Genomic DNA, 18,763 nt, shown 5'->3' with positions numbered 1-18,763 from the left:
CAGTCTGGAGCTGGACTGTCTGGTCAGTCCCATACATATTTGCCATTTGGACAGTCTAGCCATCCTTTTAAAAACAACTCATTCTGCATGAAACACAAGTGAATGACTCATTGATCTACTGTCCAACTGCTATCTCAAGATACCCTCATGAGACCTCCATGACATCAAATCTTAGAGCTAAAGTCACTCAAGCTACATATCCTTGAAACCCTCATAACATTATTTCATCATAGAAAGATCAGATAGGAATTATTTCTGCACAACCTGGTTTATAAATTGTTAGAAAAAGCAACACATTTGGATACATTTTTCATGAAAAGCAATATAACTAAAGTCCATGACAGGGAGTTGAAGCAGTCTGAGGTAGAACCAAACCCCTTTATCCAAAAATTTCTGAAATCAGAAAGAATATTCCCTTGCTTTCAAAGACTGCCTGAGGAGAATCATTCCACTGTTACACTGATGAAAATCAGATCCTCATTTCAATTCAAATACAAACGAACAAATTCATCTTATGCTTCTAGGCAAATTCTTAGTAGCAGAAGAACCAAAATCCAGAAGCTTACAAAAGTGCTTTTTTCCCTCTTTACTAACTAATCAGCCTGTATTGTTCAGAATAGCCTTTACCTAACCAGGTATTAAGGAAAATCACTGTTTCTCCCTTACACCTTTTTGCCACCACAAAGCTTTACATTCTGTGACATTTTGTAAATGACTTCTGCTGGAAAGCTCTAAAATCCTTCATACAACACCATCAGCAAGTACCATTAGAGTGCAGTACACCTAAGAAAATCCTTCTCTGCTGACATTTATCCCAATAAAATACAATTTTACACATATTATAGGAGGTTTTCAATTCATTTCCAAAAAGCATCTTTGCTTTTACTTGCAAAGTAGATAAAATTAAAACTCTTTTGATGGCACATTATTTATGCACCTCTTAATAAATAAACAGTTTTTACTCAACAGATCTTGTTGCCATGTCATGCTATGAGAAATAAGCCACAAACCAGGCCCAAAATGGTTATTCCAAAGAACATTTGTTTATAAAGAATATGTATGAATACATCAGGAAATTAGTTGCCCTAAAGCAATCTGGAATACCCTGCATTACAATAATTTATTCATAATTTTTGCTCCAATGTTTGTATCTCAACTTCAGCTCAATATTGTGCATAACATGCCACATCTAAAACCATAAGTAGGATCCACTTCTCCTGCAGTAGGTATTGGCAAAAAATATAATGAAATTTGTTCCTAAACCTCAGACATCACTAAACAAAAAAGACAGGGAATGGTAGAGGAGACAGTGAATATTATTAACCTTATTTTAGGGATGAAAATCAGTGAGGAAGATTAAATACTTGAGATATATAAAGAACTTGTAATAGAATAGTGAAAATAAAATAGCAATTCCAAATCCCATTTCCAGAACTTAATTACTTCTCAGTTCTTCATCTCTCCTTTTTTTTTTTCCCCATTTTATGCTTCCAGATGTCTACCCTTCATCTGATGTAATCATTTATGAAGGATCCAGTTTCTAAAGAAGAAATAATAACTGGGTCCAAAGCCGAAAAGCCTTGTTCCATAATAAGTTTTTCTCAACTCTAGCCAATTCTGCAGAAACAAAACCCAACTGCACTCTAGGAGCAAAGGTCACTATCACAATTTAAATGTTTTTCTGAAGGAGCCCAGCGCTTTGGAGGAGAACTTGCAGCTGGTTGTATATGAAGTATCACACAGCTCTTGTTAATACAAAAAAGAGCAGTAAGAGGTGCAGGATGAGACTCATGGTGAGACTTCTGCTCTCTCTTTAGGGACAGGCAGTGCACAACAAAATCAGGGAGCAATAACTTGCCGAAACTTGATATACTACTATGATAGCTAATAAAACTTCAGGTGTTTTTGCTACATTCTTTTCCTGATATCATTTATTTGGTTATCAAAGGTTTGCTTCAACAATATTGCCAATCTTTTATTTTGTTAACAGTTTTCCAGCCTGCCTCTTGCATAAAGAAAATACCAATTCATATTGATATTTTGCTGAAAATTTTAGAAAAAAACAATACATTCAGGAATCTCTCTTGAATGCAGGGAAAACAACTCTCAAATATTTTTGACAGCTACAAAAATTTTATTACAAAGAGGTTTTCCAAGATTTGATTTAAAAGTGATGCTACTGACTCACAGAAAATGGAGGTCCAGTTCCCAACCTCAGCTGAAAAACTTCATGGTTTTCATTAAGATACAGTACAATGAGGCTACCAGGCTTATTGAGAGACAAATTTCACCTTAAATGCTTTGAAAACTCCTTTAAAAGAGAGAAAATACTTTCCAAATCACTGAAAGCTTTCCTCATCTCTCTCATAAATTCCTTATATAAGTTTTGTTCTGGCCAGAACATTGATAATAATTAATGCTTGCAGGAATAAATCACATCTACATAGACAGAAATTCAAAGAGATGTAAGCAAGAGTCACATGTCCCCTTCTCCTGTAGCCAAGAGGGCAAAAATACTAACTTTTAATCTTACTGTTATAAATCCCAGAGATGGCACATTAACAATTTTAACATAGATATGCCTGTGGTTAATAAAGGAATTGTTGCCTTAATTATTTAATTTCAATTTTTGTTTTGCTTTGTTTTTTAATTTAGGAGTCTTTGTAAAGTCACGTTTAGGACAATTTGCTTTCTATAAATGTATTAAATTGAGCAGAGTTTTTAGCCAGTTTATGAAGTGCATGAGTGTTGTAAGCAACCACACAAGTCTGAGAGGTCTGAGCAGTTCAGGTAGCAGATTTAATGATGATGGAGTGTCAATGTTTTTTTTTTTTTTTGATATCCTATGGTCCTCTTAGTTCACTAAACTTTTCTTTCACTCTTGGTATATATCTCCCATGTTTCAAAAGGAAGAAATGAAGTTTGCAGGGCAGTACTGCTGAGCTGGGGACATATTTTAAATGACAGTAAAATCACAGTGTATTAAATTATACTCCCTTCACTGCTTAGCAAAAAACAGCCTTTAGGGATGTTGCACAGGACTCGGGTTTCTGACTGGTACTATTTTGCTGTAGAATTTAAGCTTTCCTAAAGAAGCAGCACTGGAATTCTGAATTTCACAGAAAATGTAACAGAAAGGTGGTAAATGACACATACATTGAGCTTGAAGAAAATTTATATGCATACAGACTTCTGAGCTTAAGGTCATTATTATTCATTATAAAAGGCATTTCTAAAGATGAATCTAATTAGACTACATAGTAGGCATGACATTTATAATATGTAAAAACATGGATAGTTTTCTCTAAAACTATAAATACTTTCATTGGTCATCTATGATTCTGCAGTTCAGCTTGTATCTGATCCTCCTTAAGCCACAATTTTTAATTCTTTTTTGACTATTGAACTTTTCTAGTTTAAAAACTTTTCTATTCATTCTAACACACATTTAAATCAGTGGGAGCAATAACATTTAACATTCCTGAAAATGTCACTGGATGATTAAAATACTACAAGGTAACATATAAGATAATCATATGCTTGTAAACAGCCATATTGTGCTATTAAAATAAGTCTGGTTATCTGCAGCATAATAATACATACATTAAATTATACTGGGGATCAAGGGGATGAAATTATTCATATAAATAATCCAACCAAATACAGTGGGACCATCTGTGAATTAAGTGATAAGAAAGAAATTTAGTGGGAATTTGACTGTGATTTTATTCTGTCTTCACCTCCTGCCCTAAAAGCTCCTTATTTGTATTCTTTCTAGACATCTACTACATAGTGGATACAAGATAAAGCATGGAAAGGAAAAGGGAAAATAAATATTTCTAACCTTTATAGTTTTTTTTAACACACAGGGAAAGAAAGAGCATCTAGTTCTGCAAGTAGAGAAAGTAACCTCTAAATAAGGAGGAGAAATACCAAAGGTGTGTTCAAAGGTCCTGGAACATTAATAAATGTGGCTCTTATAAAGACAGAAGTGTCTTAAAAATATTGTCTGGTCATGTCAAAGATGAATACTTCATTTTTGGCTCTTGAGTACAGAATATTTTATTATGGCTATACTACTCATTATATGAAACTTTTACAGGTTTAAGAAACATTTTTAGGCCATTTTTGTAATGGCAACACTGATAAGCAGACATGCAAATACTATGTCTATATCTTACTTTAAAAAAACTCATTTCCTTGGAAAAATGTTTCTGAAATGCATTGAAGCAATTTTGTGTAAGACTTTCATGTGGCTTTTTAATTTTTTTTTTCTTTAAAAGACACATTTACTACATTTACTACAGAGGAAGGTTGATTACAGTAATTACTGAAAATAGAGTGACCCAGTATAGTAAGAAAGTCTTTTTTCAGTCTTAAAAAACTGCATTTGATTTAGTAAAAAAAAAAAACCCCAAATATCTCAACTGAAAATCTTGACATTTATGTTAGCAGTAGCATATCCCCAAGGGAGCTCTGAGTAAGTTTCATTTCCTGTCTGATTCCTTTTGACTTCAGTCCTATTTTGAAGCAGGCATATAAAAACCATTTGGGCAGGCGTAACTTGACTTTTGGGTTTAAGCCTTTTGCCAAGCCCTTGAAAACCAATCAGAATTTGCTCAAATTGCAAATGTTTCCCAAAACGTGTATGCACATTAGTGGAGATGTCTCAGGTTTTACCACTAAACTCCTGAAAGACCTTCAACTTCAGCCTCAGCAGGTCTTCCCTGTCATTCAAAACTCTGAAACCAGTGCTAGGTGCAGCCACTCAGTTTTGGAGCAGGGGAAGTGTCAATCCCTCAGCAAATTCCCTGCTGAGGAATGGGCCTTACAGAAAGGCAGCTTCCTCATTCAAGTGCAGAAAACACAATGGCTGGGATGTCTGCGTGGGAGAAGAGGCTTAAAAACTTAAAAAAAAAAAAAAATAAAAAACACACACTGCCTATTTCACTATCTTAAAAGAACATTCTTTAGGTTGCAAAGTCAAAAATAGCAGCTCTGAGACATAAGGCTTCTTACATAACTGAGATCCATCTACTTTATTCATATAGGGTAGGATACAGCCTTTAATTACACAGTTTAATGCAATTCTCTCCAGAGCTTCCCTCACTTGATCTGCACACAGAGGACTATTCTTAGCCAGAAGTAATGACTGAGTACCACAGACAGCTGCTGTGCCAGTGAGCAGAGCATCTGCCCTCGCTGAAAAGGAGTGGGGTGTACCTCAGAACAAGGAGAGCTGAATGAACATACTCTGTTCCCTTCTCTCCTAAAAATCCAACAGGATTTCGGTCAGGTTTTTCAAGACAGGCATTTTCTGGGTGGTCATTCCTAATGCTGCTCCAAATATTTGTTTGGAGAGAGTACTGTGATGGAAATCCCAGAACACAGAGCCAGCTGTGCTTTGAAGTGCTAGAGGAGGCTTGGAGCACGTGGTGTTATCTGTGAAGTACCCAGAAAAAACCTCAGATGGGCACTCAGGGAATGTTTTTACCTGCAGTCTCTCTTGCCTCTCTTCTCCTCTATGAATGAGAGCCTCTGTCATCATGGGCATTGTGCAATTTTCAATATTTGCACAGTAGCTCAGGTGTTGTATCTATGAAAACCTTAGAAAAGCCTGAGAAATATTACTGATTTCTCTTCAGAGAAATGATTTTAATATGGACAATGAATAAGGCTCAGGAGTACAAGCTGAACAGCAAGTAGAAAACAAAATATTGAAGAACTTATTATCCAGGCTATTCACTGAAGGGGCTGGAAAGCTCAAGGATAAAGTGGTATATGATCATGTAATTTCATAATGGATACCCAGAAACAGATGAAATTAAAAATGCAGAGTATATTTTGTCCTGACAGTTCATAGCTTCTAATTGCTTTATTTTATAAAATTCTCTGAGCATAAATTTGGAGTGCAGTAGGTTCATAGCTGTTAGACTGACACTGAGGACTTGGGCTGATTGGAGAAGATGCAAACTGCCCATACTGAGCTGTGATTTAAAAGCCTGTGCTCTGAATGGGTGCCTAAGAGTAACCAAAGGAGTGCAAAGATTGATTCAAACACATAGATGACAAAAATACTTGACAGTCTATTTGCAAAAGGCAAGCATTTTAATACAGACTAGGTCATCTGATCAATGAGGGTGACTGATCAGACAGTGGGGTTAAAGTATTCAGCTTTTTTAGCCATTAATTCATGATTTTGTAAGGGAAAATGGCATTGCAAGTTCTCACCAAAAGCCTCTACAAAAGAGAGAAACTGAAGAGTGGAAAAAGTAGTTGTTGCAGGCTACAGGAGTGAGAGACACGTAGGCAAAGCTTCCCACCAGTCACTTTCGTGCTGACAAGATCTTTCCATGCGGCTGAATGGAAAAGGGAACTTCTGTAAGGATTGCAAAGTAGCATTCTATAGTAGTGGGCAAGAGTAAGCCTGTTTATTTCTTGACATTTTCAGGGTGTTTTAATAGTAATACAGTTGAAAGATTTTGGTTATTTTTCCTAATCAGAGGACCTGATGCTGACTTAACTCTTATTTTACAATGGCTTAACATATCAGCTTCAAGAGACATCAATCCTGACCTACAGAGACAAGAAAGGAGCACTGCAATAAATGACTTTATTACATCAATTGACAGAGCTACTACTGAATGTGAAAAATCTGCACAAGCAAAATATTTTAGAAATATTGTACAGAACAGTAAATATTATTTCTAAGAACATTTTTCTCTTCCAATTCCTTCGGTTAATCAACCTGAGTATCTCTTTCTGCACTCTCTAATGGCTGAAAGCTCAGTGAAAGTCACTGAGAGCTCAGACTGGGCAAGGACAAGTTTCCAAGACATTTTTCAGATTTCTGTTTTTACAGATTTCTGATGAGGAAGCTATGGAAGAGCAAAGCTGACTAACACCAAAACCTGCACCCATCTCACTTTATACATTTAGGCTATGCAGGCAGCAAACTAAAGTGCAAAATCAAAAAAACTCAATATTTCTAAGCTCTTAGAGGCATGCTTTTGAATCTGATGTACCTCTATCACAATAGATACAGCATCACTAAATGCTTTCTATTATTTTTAATGCAAATGTGAATAAAATGGAGAGAAATTCTATGCTTAAACACAAAAAAGAAAAAAAAATAAAAGCCACCACTCACTGAAGGCAGCTTTGCTTTTGAATTCCCATGGTGCCATTAACTTAGACTGCAATGAATGTTTCTGTTTGTATTCTTTTTTTAATAGGGGAGAAATTGGAAGGATTTTTTTTTTCTCCTTGCATTACTGTGGATGCTTTCATGGTTTAAGATTTACAAAATCCACCAGCATGACTCACGGTATCACAATGGGTAATGTGTGCCTGAATAGCAAATTTGGATGATGTAGGTATTTATAATGTGCAAGAAAGACTTTACTGAGTTAAAGACCCAAATGATACTCAAAAAAAGGAGAATGGGATCCAGCCAGTGCTAAGACAATAGGTAAAACCACTGGATGTCAACATGAATTGTGGCTGTCAGTGGATTTGCAAGAATAGCAGGTCAAAACTTTCACTTGATAGTAGCTGAACTTTTTTCTGTCATAGGAATTTTCTTTGTTATAAAAACTTGAATAGGAAACAGCGTGAAAATATTTCTCTCAGAACTTCAAACCTGATGCACTCTTTTGATACATTTTGAGTTTCAAAATTTGTAATGTGGAAAAGAAAAGCCAAAACCTGTGCTGTACTGCTTATTATTACTGCACAACTTCCTGTAATTCCAGACTCAGTTGTTCAACTGCTGCAGAGAAAAAAAAAAAAAAAAAAGAACAAGTTCAAGGTTAACATAAACCCTAGCTGCTCCTTCAAGTACTTTGGACTGAGAACAGTGACAAAAAAACCCCCAAAGAAATTCCTGGAAACTACCACAACAGATACATTGTTCACAGAAAAGTTGTGGAGATTTGGGCCAACAAAGAAAATGTGATTTGAACATATTTTCTTCTGGTGAACTACTGGGAAAATTCTGATGTTCTTCTCATAATACTTAAGTCAGGAATGTTTTACGTAAGAATGTGAGATCCATATTCAGAATTCTTCAGTAAATGTTTAACTAAACCAGACAAATATTTTGTTAATGTTGAATGACAGTCCATCATTTATCTCTGAAAAACTATAGGTTCTAAAAAAAACCCTCCCAGGTTCTTTTCAATGTCATAATGTTACAGAAATTATTTTTCTGCAATGTCACAGAAAAAAAAAATCACTGAGAATCAGCTCCTGAGAAGTTGAGCAACACTCATCTGAGAAGGATGTGGAAGAAGGGCATTTATCTCTTCTTAAAAAAATCTGTTTACAAATCTTTCCTATATCACCCCACAATAGTCTTAAGAATCAAGTAACTTACATCTATGGGTTTCTAAATTCCATTTTCACCTGTCTCTCCTCTGATTAGGGAAAATGGGGAAAAAAAAGCAGATTCAAAATGCACAACACTAGTATTCTCTCTGCCAGGACCAACATTCCTGGCAACTTCCTGCAGAAATGCCACAGCTTCTCTAAGGGAGGGCATCCTGTGAAGCACCAGCCCACCCCAGGAGACTGAGGACCACCTGAAGAACACTGTGCCTGAACACAGCAGTGTGTGCAGTCTGGGAAGGAGCTGCTGTGTCTCACCTGCCTCTCTGACTCCTGTTCCTGGACCTTCCAGGCCAAGAGTCTGATTTTACGAATGTAAAATGTACAGATCATTTTTGAAATGTAAAATGTAAGCCTGTTGCTGTGCAACAACCAGTGGAATCCAAGTTTTTTATACCACTTTTATCACACTTGCATGATTCAGAATCAGGGAAGATAACACCTTTAAGGCTGAAGAGCACTTTTTTTTTCCCTAGCATTAGGGCCCTATTCTCCCTTTTTTATTAAGAATAAATATAATCTTTACATCACAAGACCATAATTCACTCTAAAGCTATTCATTGTGGTTGTGCCCTAGACACCCATTGTACAATGCTGATGTGTGTGTGAAGACTCCTCTTGTGACCTTTGGAAACAAAGAAGAATCAGGATAATAAAGAAAATGACAGTGTTGAGATACAGATCTTCACTCCATGTCTAGTCACTAATTCTGTCATTTTCTATACACTTATTCAAAAGAAAGTACATGTAATTTATATTACATACATGCAAGCTTTCTCAAGAAATCTTTTCTTAATGGAAATAGATCCTTTGAAAAAAAAAATGTCATTTTTAAATGTTTTTTGTTAAAGCTAAAAAGCACAAAAGAGAAGGAAGATGAAGAAGAAAGCCATCCTGCATCGGAAATTAAGACGTAATTCAGAAACTTTGGGACTGTGATACACATTTCCAGGTGCATAGGGTAATGCCAGTGACCTCCTTAATGGCTGTACACATTCATTTAATTATAAGAAGTCAGCACTGTGGGAAGAATCAATCAAGTTTCTCTGCCTTTAAGCAATGCAAAGCCCTTGCTCTAGACAAAATCAAAGAGTCCAATGTTCTCATTTCAAGACCTTGTGCAACATTCTAAAAGGAATCTGTGACTTGCACACCTGTGTAGCATTTTTGGGGTGTAACACTTCCATAGGCAAAATCCACTGTTTCACAGTTTGTAGTGGCAGCAACTGCAAATGGGATTCCACACCATCCATTTGTTTGGGAAATCAGGTTTTCCCTCAAATTATAGAGAGTCTTAAATGCAAGAAAAAGTCATAAAACATCACTCTTCCAGCATGGTTCATAAGGCACATATTAAATTAATGAATAATTATAGTGATGATGATCATGGTAATAAATATCAGAATTTAAGAAAAGTATTTTCTCTATAGACATTCCCAGATGAATACTACAGGCAGAATCAGCAGGTTATTTAATTTGCCCTAGTTCTCTCTGTTTTCATATTCCTACTTGAATAATAAGTTCAGAATCAGCAGGTTATTAGGTTTGCCCTAATTCCAAACTTGAGTCAATGGGACTTCAAATTGACTCCAGTGGAAAATGAAAACAGAACACATTTTCTTCAGATACCTAAAAGGTGCCAAACCTGCTGCTTATTAGGACATAACTAAGTAATTGTAGGTTCTTAATACACTCCACAGCGCTAAAGAAATCTCAAACCTCGTCACAGAATCCTGTTCTTGCAGACAGCTACCTCGTTTCTTGACAACCTCAAGGAAGGCATAACTGAGGCCACCTCCCACTTTCACCTGTCACAGCCACGCTGCAGCTGAGACAGCCACGACACACAGAGTGCCACCACCCAGTTCCAGCAGGCTTGAACCATTCCCCCACACAGAGAAACACCACAGCTCACCAGAGGGCTTCAGGTGCCTGCCCACACAGAGTAACATCACCCCACTGCAGAAGGCTGCAAGCATCTGCCCTTCTTGTTCTTCAGCCCAGCCTTTCACACCCTCACGTTCATGCAGGGCACCTGTGAGCCCTCTGCTCCCTCTGTGGTTGCTCAGTGCCCCTGGGCACTCCATGGCTCACTGCTGCCAGTGCTGCTCACCTGCTGCTCACAGCTGTGCCCTGGGGATGAGGCTGGGCCACAGCCCCGCTCCCGGTCACCACAAACATCCACCCTCAGATTTTTCATTGAAAATGGAAGAGAATAAAACTAAAAAGTTATGTGGTCATTGAGTAGGAGCAAGAGTTCTTCACTCTGCTCAGACATTAAGTCCCAGATCCTTCTACAGTGATAAGGAACCCTTTACAGTAATAAGGAAGACTTTTATACGGGTGTGATGAGAAGAGCTCAATTGTCCAAGGAGAAGTGGCTGGCAGGTGACAGGCTACATCATTTCCAGTGTCTAGTCAGAACAATGGCAGACAGTGACAGACAAAAAAAGCAAGGAAAACCACACTATGCTGAACACTCAGCTATGGAAAGGCACCAGGAAGGCCTGTAATTTCAAAGCCAGCTAACAATTATCAGTTCTGTAGACCGAAGTGGTCGCACAATAGTAAAGGGAGCTTCAGGTCCTGACCTCCTCTCCTACATCCCTAATAGAAATTCTGATCTTTCAAGTATCTGATGACCAGGAAAAAAAGATCCTACCAAAAGCTCCTTCATGAAGTAGTTTCACGTTACAGTTAGGAAGGCAAACTGAAAAAGTGGTGTGAACTGGCCAGGGTCACTGAGAAAGCAATGTCCTACCAAAACCATGTGGGTTTTCCTGCCTCATTGCTTCATTAGTTACTGCAGATATTTTGCTCATTGAAGCACTTATTGATCCTTCTGATTCCACTCCAAGATCCAGGAGAATGGCTACACATTTGCATGAATTCACCACATACAATTACTTTTTAGCTTGGCAGAAGAGCACCTGAGCTGAAAAATTGAGTTCTGCATACACGACAATATAATCCAGGCTGAAGTGCTTGTGATACACTCAGATACCATCACCACAGTACAGAAGGAGAAACTGCCATTCAAGAAAGTGCACATCTTTTGTCAAATATTAAATTATGATCCCAGCTCAGCACAGAACTAAATAAAGACATCAAAGTGTTATTTACTCTTATTTTGTTAGTCAATTCTATATATAACACAATTAAAGGTATGTCTGTTACACCCTAACCAATCATTCCCTAAAAGAAGTATATTTGGTCTCTACAATTTAGTCCTCAGGTTCACTAAAGTAATTGAACACCTCAGAATGCCCTTCACTATTCTGGAAAATCATGTGTTTATGAAGGTACACAGGTTTCAACTACAGCACAACAAACTGGACAGAGCCTTTTTCCAGAAACTGGTATGGTTCCATGCTTTCTAAAAGGAACACCAAACTTTCTGGTAAGTAAATCATATTAAATTCACCAAAATAGATGGATGAAGCTTTTTCTTTTAAGTTACCATCCAATTTTAATATGTTTATTAAAAGATACATGAACCCTCCAAGCTGCATATGTTAATGTTAGCCTCTACATAAAACTATTTCTATCAGGAATTCATTTTTAATTGCCAGCCTTTCTCCCCATTCCTGTCCATCAGGTCAGTAATGATGAAGAGGCAAAATCCCACAAATCTGTAGCTAGCATCCCTTGTTAAAAGACATCTATTGTAAAAAGAGAGCCAACCTTCAGCTGAAACAAAAGATCAAATGCCTACAAGCCCCAAAATGCAATTACATCAAAACACAGACAATTTTAATATGTATTATTTTGAAAGTCTGAATGAATATGACCAATCTGACACAAGGTCCTATGGTGCTAGACATAAATTCTTCTAGCATATTAGCTGTCTATAATTCACAGTACATGCTTAAATTTAAAAAGAACCCAGCACCTCAACTAGGCCCAAAGGGAAAAAATAATCTCACTATTTAAAATATTATTTACCTGGAGTACCAAGATCTAGGCTATTGGAGTTTCAGTATCAGCATTTTGAAAGGATTAGTAATACTCGACAAGAGACCTCCTTAGAAGACAATATAAAACAGACTGCCAGCTCTTAATTGCCAGTATTTAAATTCAGTATTTAAATTCCTGTGATTTTACATGAGGAAGATATTGAAATCAATATCCTATCATACTGAATCCTGGCAAACAAAATACTGTATCAAATTTCATTAGGAAAATGATGCAAAAGTGTCCTTTAAACTGACATAATGATTGGGTTTTCATAGGACTAAATGTGAATGCAACAGATGTAACAGTTCTGAATGACTTTTTGATTACTTGATTATCTGTTCTCAAGATTCTACTTTGACAACAAAGTCACCATTTAAAAATATTACATAAAGTGAAATAACGATTGTTTAATTTTTGACGTAATTTGTACATATACAGAACTTCAGTGCAATCCCTGGTGCATTTCTAAGGCTCCTTCTAAACCAACATCACCTCAGCAGCCACTGGCACTGACAAGAAATTCAGCATGAAGAAAAAATACAGATCATGTAGACAAAGATTCTGAAGTGTAAATTAAAAAGGCAAGTTTTGTTCACAGTATTTACTAGTCCAAAGTACATTTTAGCTAGGATTCAAGAGGGAGAAAGACCACGGTGACTACTCTGCTAAGACTGACTATTGGCAACGAGCTCAACAACATCTCACTGCAACACGCAACTTGCAAGAGATAATTACCGCCAAAAGAAGTCCAAATGTTTCATTCAAGGCATAAAGGGGACAAAATGGATTAGAATATCAAAAATTTCAAAGAGATATAAATATTGGATGGCTTTAAAAAAAAAGTTAACGTGCAAAAGGAAACACAACAAAGGCTGATGTAGTATATTCAGAACCCAAACAAACAAATCTAAGTGCTGGCTAGGCTGAGACATCTGGAACTGACTTCCTCAAAAATCACTTTCACAGTTCAAACCGTGGCTGGCATCAATTTCTGAATATCTGACAAGGAAGAGTATCTCTTCCAGTGAACAGCTGCCTGAACAGTCCTCATTTCTCTCACAAACCAGAAACTCAGTGGAACAGCTAAAATACAACGTGTTATAAACAGGGATAGGTTGAATTCACAGAGCAATTGCCTGAATAGATGCTAATATTGAGGTAAGTAGGGAAGCTATATTTTAAAAAGATAAAGGATCCTGTCTGCAACTTTTCCAAGCCATTAGAGGTATAGAAAAGCAGAAGGGCATGGAGCTACAAGAAGTTAGCATCAGTGAGAAACTTTCCCCAATTCAATGCATCATGTGCATTTTACTACCTCTTTTAGAGCCACCTGCTTACTTTCTCAGACAGGATACTGGACAAGGCTATTTTTAATTAAATGAAGATGAAAGGAAAACAGGAAAACTATACCTTTTTATATATATATATATAAAGTCAGAAGGTCACTATCTTAGTCGTTTAATAGGCAAAATAGGGGTTTTCTTTTGTTTAGAAATTTTAACCTAAGCAGCAAAATTACAAGAATATGGAGGTTCATTGATATGAGTAATGTATTCTCCTTACCTTCTAGGACCTTGACTTAATGCACTAAAAATCTGACTTTAAAGTTGATATTTTTAATAAAAATCTCTCCTTATCATATAATCAAGCCGTAACAATTTGAGTAATTTCAGGAAATATTGTAATTTTCACTGAATACAAAATTGAAATGTATGTCAAAAACTTATCAGAAAACTGATATGGCAGTCAGGGTTTATTTCAATGCTACTCTTATTCCTAATAAAATTCATTATGATTTTGTGCATTTTTTTCTTCTACTGAATCACTATTATTATGTGGACTAATATGCCCTTGCTTTTTTTCCAGTACAAAGCAGAGATTTTATTTTTTAGAAGGCTCTTGTACTGGTTTTTACCCATGGGCCTACCAACCAGAGAACTGCTAGAGATGGTATTTTTCTTTGGCATGGACTGCACATCCTTGACACTTAAGCAAAATTCCAGTCCTTTTTCTCTGATTTATGCCAGTGCTCCCACTGAAGAGGACTTAGATCCTGCTGGAACAAAAGGAATGACTGAATGGTTCTTTCCTAGCTTGCACTGTTCTCACAGAGGTGTAGTTCAGAAAACATAAATGAAGCTACTCCTGATTTAGACAGGTATAAAACCAGTTAAGCCTACTGAAAATAATTTATATTACTATGGGTTTAAAAAACAAAACAAAACAAAAAAAATCCAACCCAAAACTTGGTTGGATTTCATTCTTACAAGAAAAAAAATTACTTCAGGGATCATTAATAAGCTTTTCAAAGATGAGAATCTGGGGAAAAAACCCACCAGATTTTCTCCTGAAAATAACTGAACTTGTATGAAAAATGGCATCTTAAGACTTGAAACGTTGACTCTAAATCTATTACTTTTTAATTCCTAAACATGTAAGTCAGTGTAGAAAATTTTGTAAAGGTTTTCTTTTGTTGTTGTTGATATTAATTCCTACATTCCTCATTACACTGAGGAACTCTGTGTATTACCAGACTGCAGAGATATAGAACAACAACAAATCCAAGAAAAAAAAAAATCCAAGGAAAATAGAATTTAATTACCATCTTTCACCTTTAAAGAAAAGGCATCAACTAGAACACGTGGCTACAATTTCAGATAAAAATGGAAAGTTGGGGGGTTTTCCTATCTAAAACCATTTTTAAACAAAAACCAAAACAAGGGTAGGAGTGAAAACTCAAAAGACCCTTTCAGATAATTGCAGCCTGAGATGATCCTTTAGCAATGGCAATGTCTTTCTAAGGCTTGTGGGAAATTTGCACATTCTGGGAACAAAAGATCAAAGTTCAACAGCTTAATGTCTATGTTGGCTACAAAAAACTAAAGAACAGAAGCCAAGGCTTCTTTCTTGGCAGATATAAAGGCTTTACTTGTCCTTCTGCCTTTTCTGTTTCCTAGAATATTAAATAATTTATAACAATTCAATATCTTTGCTGGCACATATGAGTAACTTCTAATCCCTTCATCAAAACTTGACTGATGGAAGTGTCAGTTGCTACCTTTTCTCAATTAACAGGTATAAACTGCAGTGTAGTTCCACTTATGTTCCTGTCAGGGCCAATGTTGCCTCCTTTTTCAAATGAAATCAGAATCTGAATACTTTCTGCTACAATTTTAAGTCTTGCTATTATTTTATGAGGGACATGTGAGGAGAAACTTGATCCCACCGATGTCAACTGTAAAACCACCAGCACTTAAATCAAGTCAGCATTTTACCTTAATTTGGGGGGGATTCTAAACATCATTTTGGGTGTCATCTTCTTAAAAGTTCCATACAGTTTTCAGTAAATAGAAACACAGATATGTATTTCTCTAAAATTTGATCTAAACATAAAAGTGTTCCTTAAAAATAGCCACTGAACCTATTATTATGTAAAGGCAATAATTTATCTCACTGATACTACATGCAGTCATGTGAACTCTTTCACATAAGTATTATATGTGCAAAATAACTTCAAATAAATAAATTATGTTTTAGTGTAAAGGGCATATAAATGTTTAATGGTAATAACAGTATTTAAATTACCATTATTGCTTTAATAAAGCTGCTACACCTCATTTTTTTGTTTTCTTTATAATAGGGCCTAACTCAGAGATGCTAAGACAACTCAATATTGTTCATACACCTATACGTTAAGTAGGACCATATATTAAAAATTGACAGCCAAATCCTAAATTGAGAGGGTTTACCTAATATAAAAGATATTTCATTTTGCAGTTTCTGGGAATGGGTGCAATTGAAAGTGCAACTGACTAATTTTCTGAAACTATTATTTGCTCCTATAAAAAATTATTTAAAGTGTTAATAGGGTTTGAATTTTTCATGAATGGCAGATGAGAGATAAACAGCTGATAAAGTAAACAGGATGCAGAATGACTGTAGCATTTTAGTATTGACACTAAGGACAGAAGGTGTTACATAATAAAGCACAGTCACAAATGATGTTTTCTTTCTTATAATGAGTGAAATCTGATAGAAATGCTAAAGGCAAATTATTCAGCCATAAATGTCATGCAGCCACTCAGTGAAGATCTTAATTTGGCCTTGATAATATCTTATTCATATTTACCTTTTACATTTTAAACTTAGGTCTTTGCTCTCCAATTTTGACATGATAATGAAATTTTCCCTTGATGCATTTACTCTTATTTCATTTATGCACCTTCACATCCTGCTCTAGGTACACAACATACATAATTCCTATGCCTAAGGAGCGGCAAGCAATGGTACATTTACTAACAAAATAATAAAAACAAGAGTCCTGCATGCATCTGCAAAGTAAACGTTCACATTCTTTCCATTTGCCAAAAACAATGGGCACTGAATATGAATCATATTTTACCCAGTGATTTATTTGTAGATGAGATCAAGGAAACTGCTGTTTTTCTAGGTTCCCTCTTCCTTGGTAAACCCACTCAGTCATTTTGTGGTCTTGGAGTATGTACTTCCCCCTTGCCCTTTTGTGCTCTCCCTGTCTAACTGGCATGGTGAATTGCTAAGTATGTTGCAAAGAGGTACCCTTAGCGTTCATGTAAAAACATAATCCTCTGTTTAATCCCCTTCCTCCCCGGCCACAATTTAAGGAATTCACAAATAAATCACTGATTTTTATTTCAATGACATAGCAGAGGCAAATACAAAGTGGACTCTGGGTCTCCTCTACCCTACAACACCAAACCCAGGTCATCTTTGCACTCAATCCAGTTAAATTATTCCCAGCATCAATTTCCCTGCTCCCCAAATTAATTACCACCAGCTGCTTGTGACAAGCATGCACGTCCCCTCCCTCAGCTCCCGCCGAGCGTGGTTCCAGCCACCCCCTGCCATCTGGGTGACACCTGGTACCCAGCACCCACCTCTCCTTTACCCAGAACAACCCCAAATCCCAGGAAGATGCTCAGATAACACCCTCTTCCTCCTCTCACCCAGCCTCGCAGAGAACAGAGGAGTGATGGCGCCATGGTTGGCCACAGAGACACGTGGAAGACATGGAGGAGAAGGTGGGGAAGAGGGGGGACATGGTGGGAAAGGAGGGGAGGGAGGAAGATCCACTCATACAGATGAAACTTCATGCAGGCCTGGCCCCCGACCCGTCCCCTCCACAGAGCGATGGGGAGGGGGGCGATGGGGCGAGCTGAAATGGCCCCTTACCTTCGCTGCAGTCCTTCCCTCGGAAGCCCGTTTGGGAGCAGTCGCAGACGGCCTGGTCGTTGAGCACCGAGCAGACGCCCCCGTTGAGGCAGACGTCGTCCCTGGCGCACAGCCGGCTCTGCTCGTCGTCCAGCCGCACCTCCTGGCTCTCCACCGGCGACGCCTGCGTGTAGTTCACCCGCACGTCCGTTATCCAGCCCTTGAAGGGCTCCCGGTCCTTGACGGAGGAGAGCGTCAGCTTTAGCGTCGCCGACCGCAGCTCCGGCGGGAGGCCTCCTAGGAAGAGCCCGCTGAAGACAGTCATGTCCCGCCGTTTGGACTTCACCTCCACCCACTTGGCCTCGGCTCGGTCAATGATCAGCGTCGTGTTCTTGAAGTGGCGGCGGATGACAACGGCGTGCCAGAGGTTGTCGTTGACCGCCGTGTCCGAGAGCAGGGTGGCAGGCTCGGCGCAGAAGATGGAGAAGCTGAGCTGTAGCCGCCCTCCCTGGGTGAGGATGAGCTCCAGGAAGTCACAGAAACCCTCGTCATCAAAGTAGAGCACCAGCCCGCTGGAGCTGCGCGTCTTCATGTTGAAGCTCATTTCGCTCTCGCAGCAGGCGTTCCACTTGGGGAAGCGGGTCCACTGGCCCTCCGCACCCGGGAACTCCAGCCCGCTGCCCAGCTCGGCCCAGCAGCCCAGCAGCAGGGCCAGCCAGAGCAGCAGGCAGCCCCCACGCCGCACCAGCGCCGCCCCCATCCTGCGCGGCCTGGGGCGGGCGAGCGGGGCGGCAGGGCTGGCGGGGGGCGGCACCGGGGCCCCGGCGGCAGACAGGGTAAAATCTTGCCGGGCGCCGGCCGCGCTGGAAGCTTTGGGCACGCTCACCCCCGCCCCGGGTGCGGGGGTCACTGTGGGAGACTCCCCGGGGCGGGGGGCTGCAGCTGCCCCACGGGATGGGCTTGGGCACAAGATGGTGCCAGGGGCCACCGGAGGGGACCCGCAGTGGCGGTAAGGCGCCGTTGGACCTCTTCACTGGCCGGCCACGCTCTGCAAAAGGTGTCCAGGGGTGGGTGAGTCAGCAGAAATTTTCCCCAAAGCCAACATTACCAAACTGGGAAAAAAACCAAGACCAGTGGCAAAACTCTCCTCCAAGTGGATCCACCAGCTCGGCAAGGCCGCAGCAATATCCTGGCACATGCGCGCCTCCTTTTACATCCTCTCCACCAG

General features: G+C 38.7%; 1 protein-coding gene across 19 annotated transcripts in view; it reads right to left on the bottom strand.

Annotated features, from left to right (window-relative positions):
• NRXN1 (neurexin 1) overlaps positions 1 to 18,562 on the bottom strand; it is a 673,407-nt gene extending 654,845 nt beyond the window's left edge. For 18 of the 19 annotated variants that reach the window (XM_053972536.1, XM_053972537.1, XM_053972532.1 and 15 more), the window contains exon 1: positions 17,557 to 18,295. In XM_053972536.1, the coding sequence (XP_053828511.1) occupies positions 17,557 to 18,295 (739 nt within the window). Of the gene's footprint in view, positions 1 to 17,556 lie in introns of all 19 variants that reach the window. The other variant, XM_053972550.1, reaches the window with a different exon arrangement.
• Between the last annotated feature and the right edge of the window lie 201 nt (positions 18,563 to 18,763).

Source organism: Vidua macroura, chromosome 3 (genome assembly GCF_024509145.1).
Source record: "Vidua macroura isolate BioBank_ID:100142 chromosome 3, ASM2450914v1, whole genome shotgun sequence".
NCBI lineage: Eukaryota > Metazoa > Chordata > Aves > Passeriformes > Viduidae > Vidua > Vidua macroura.
The sequence above is the reverse complement of the archived record's forward strand: the minus strand, read 5'-3'. Positions and strand labels throughout refer to the sequence as shown.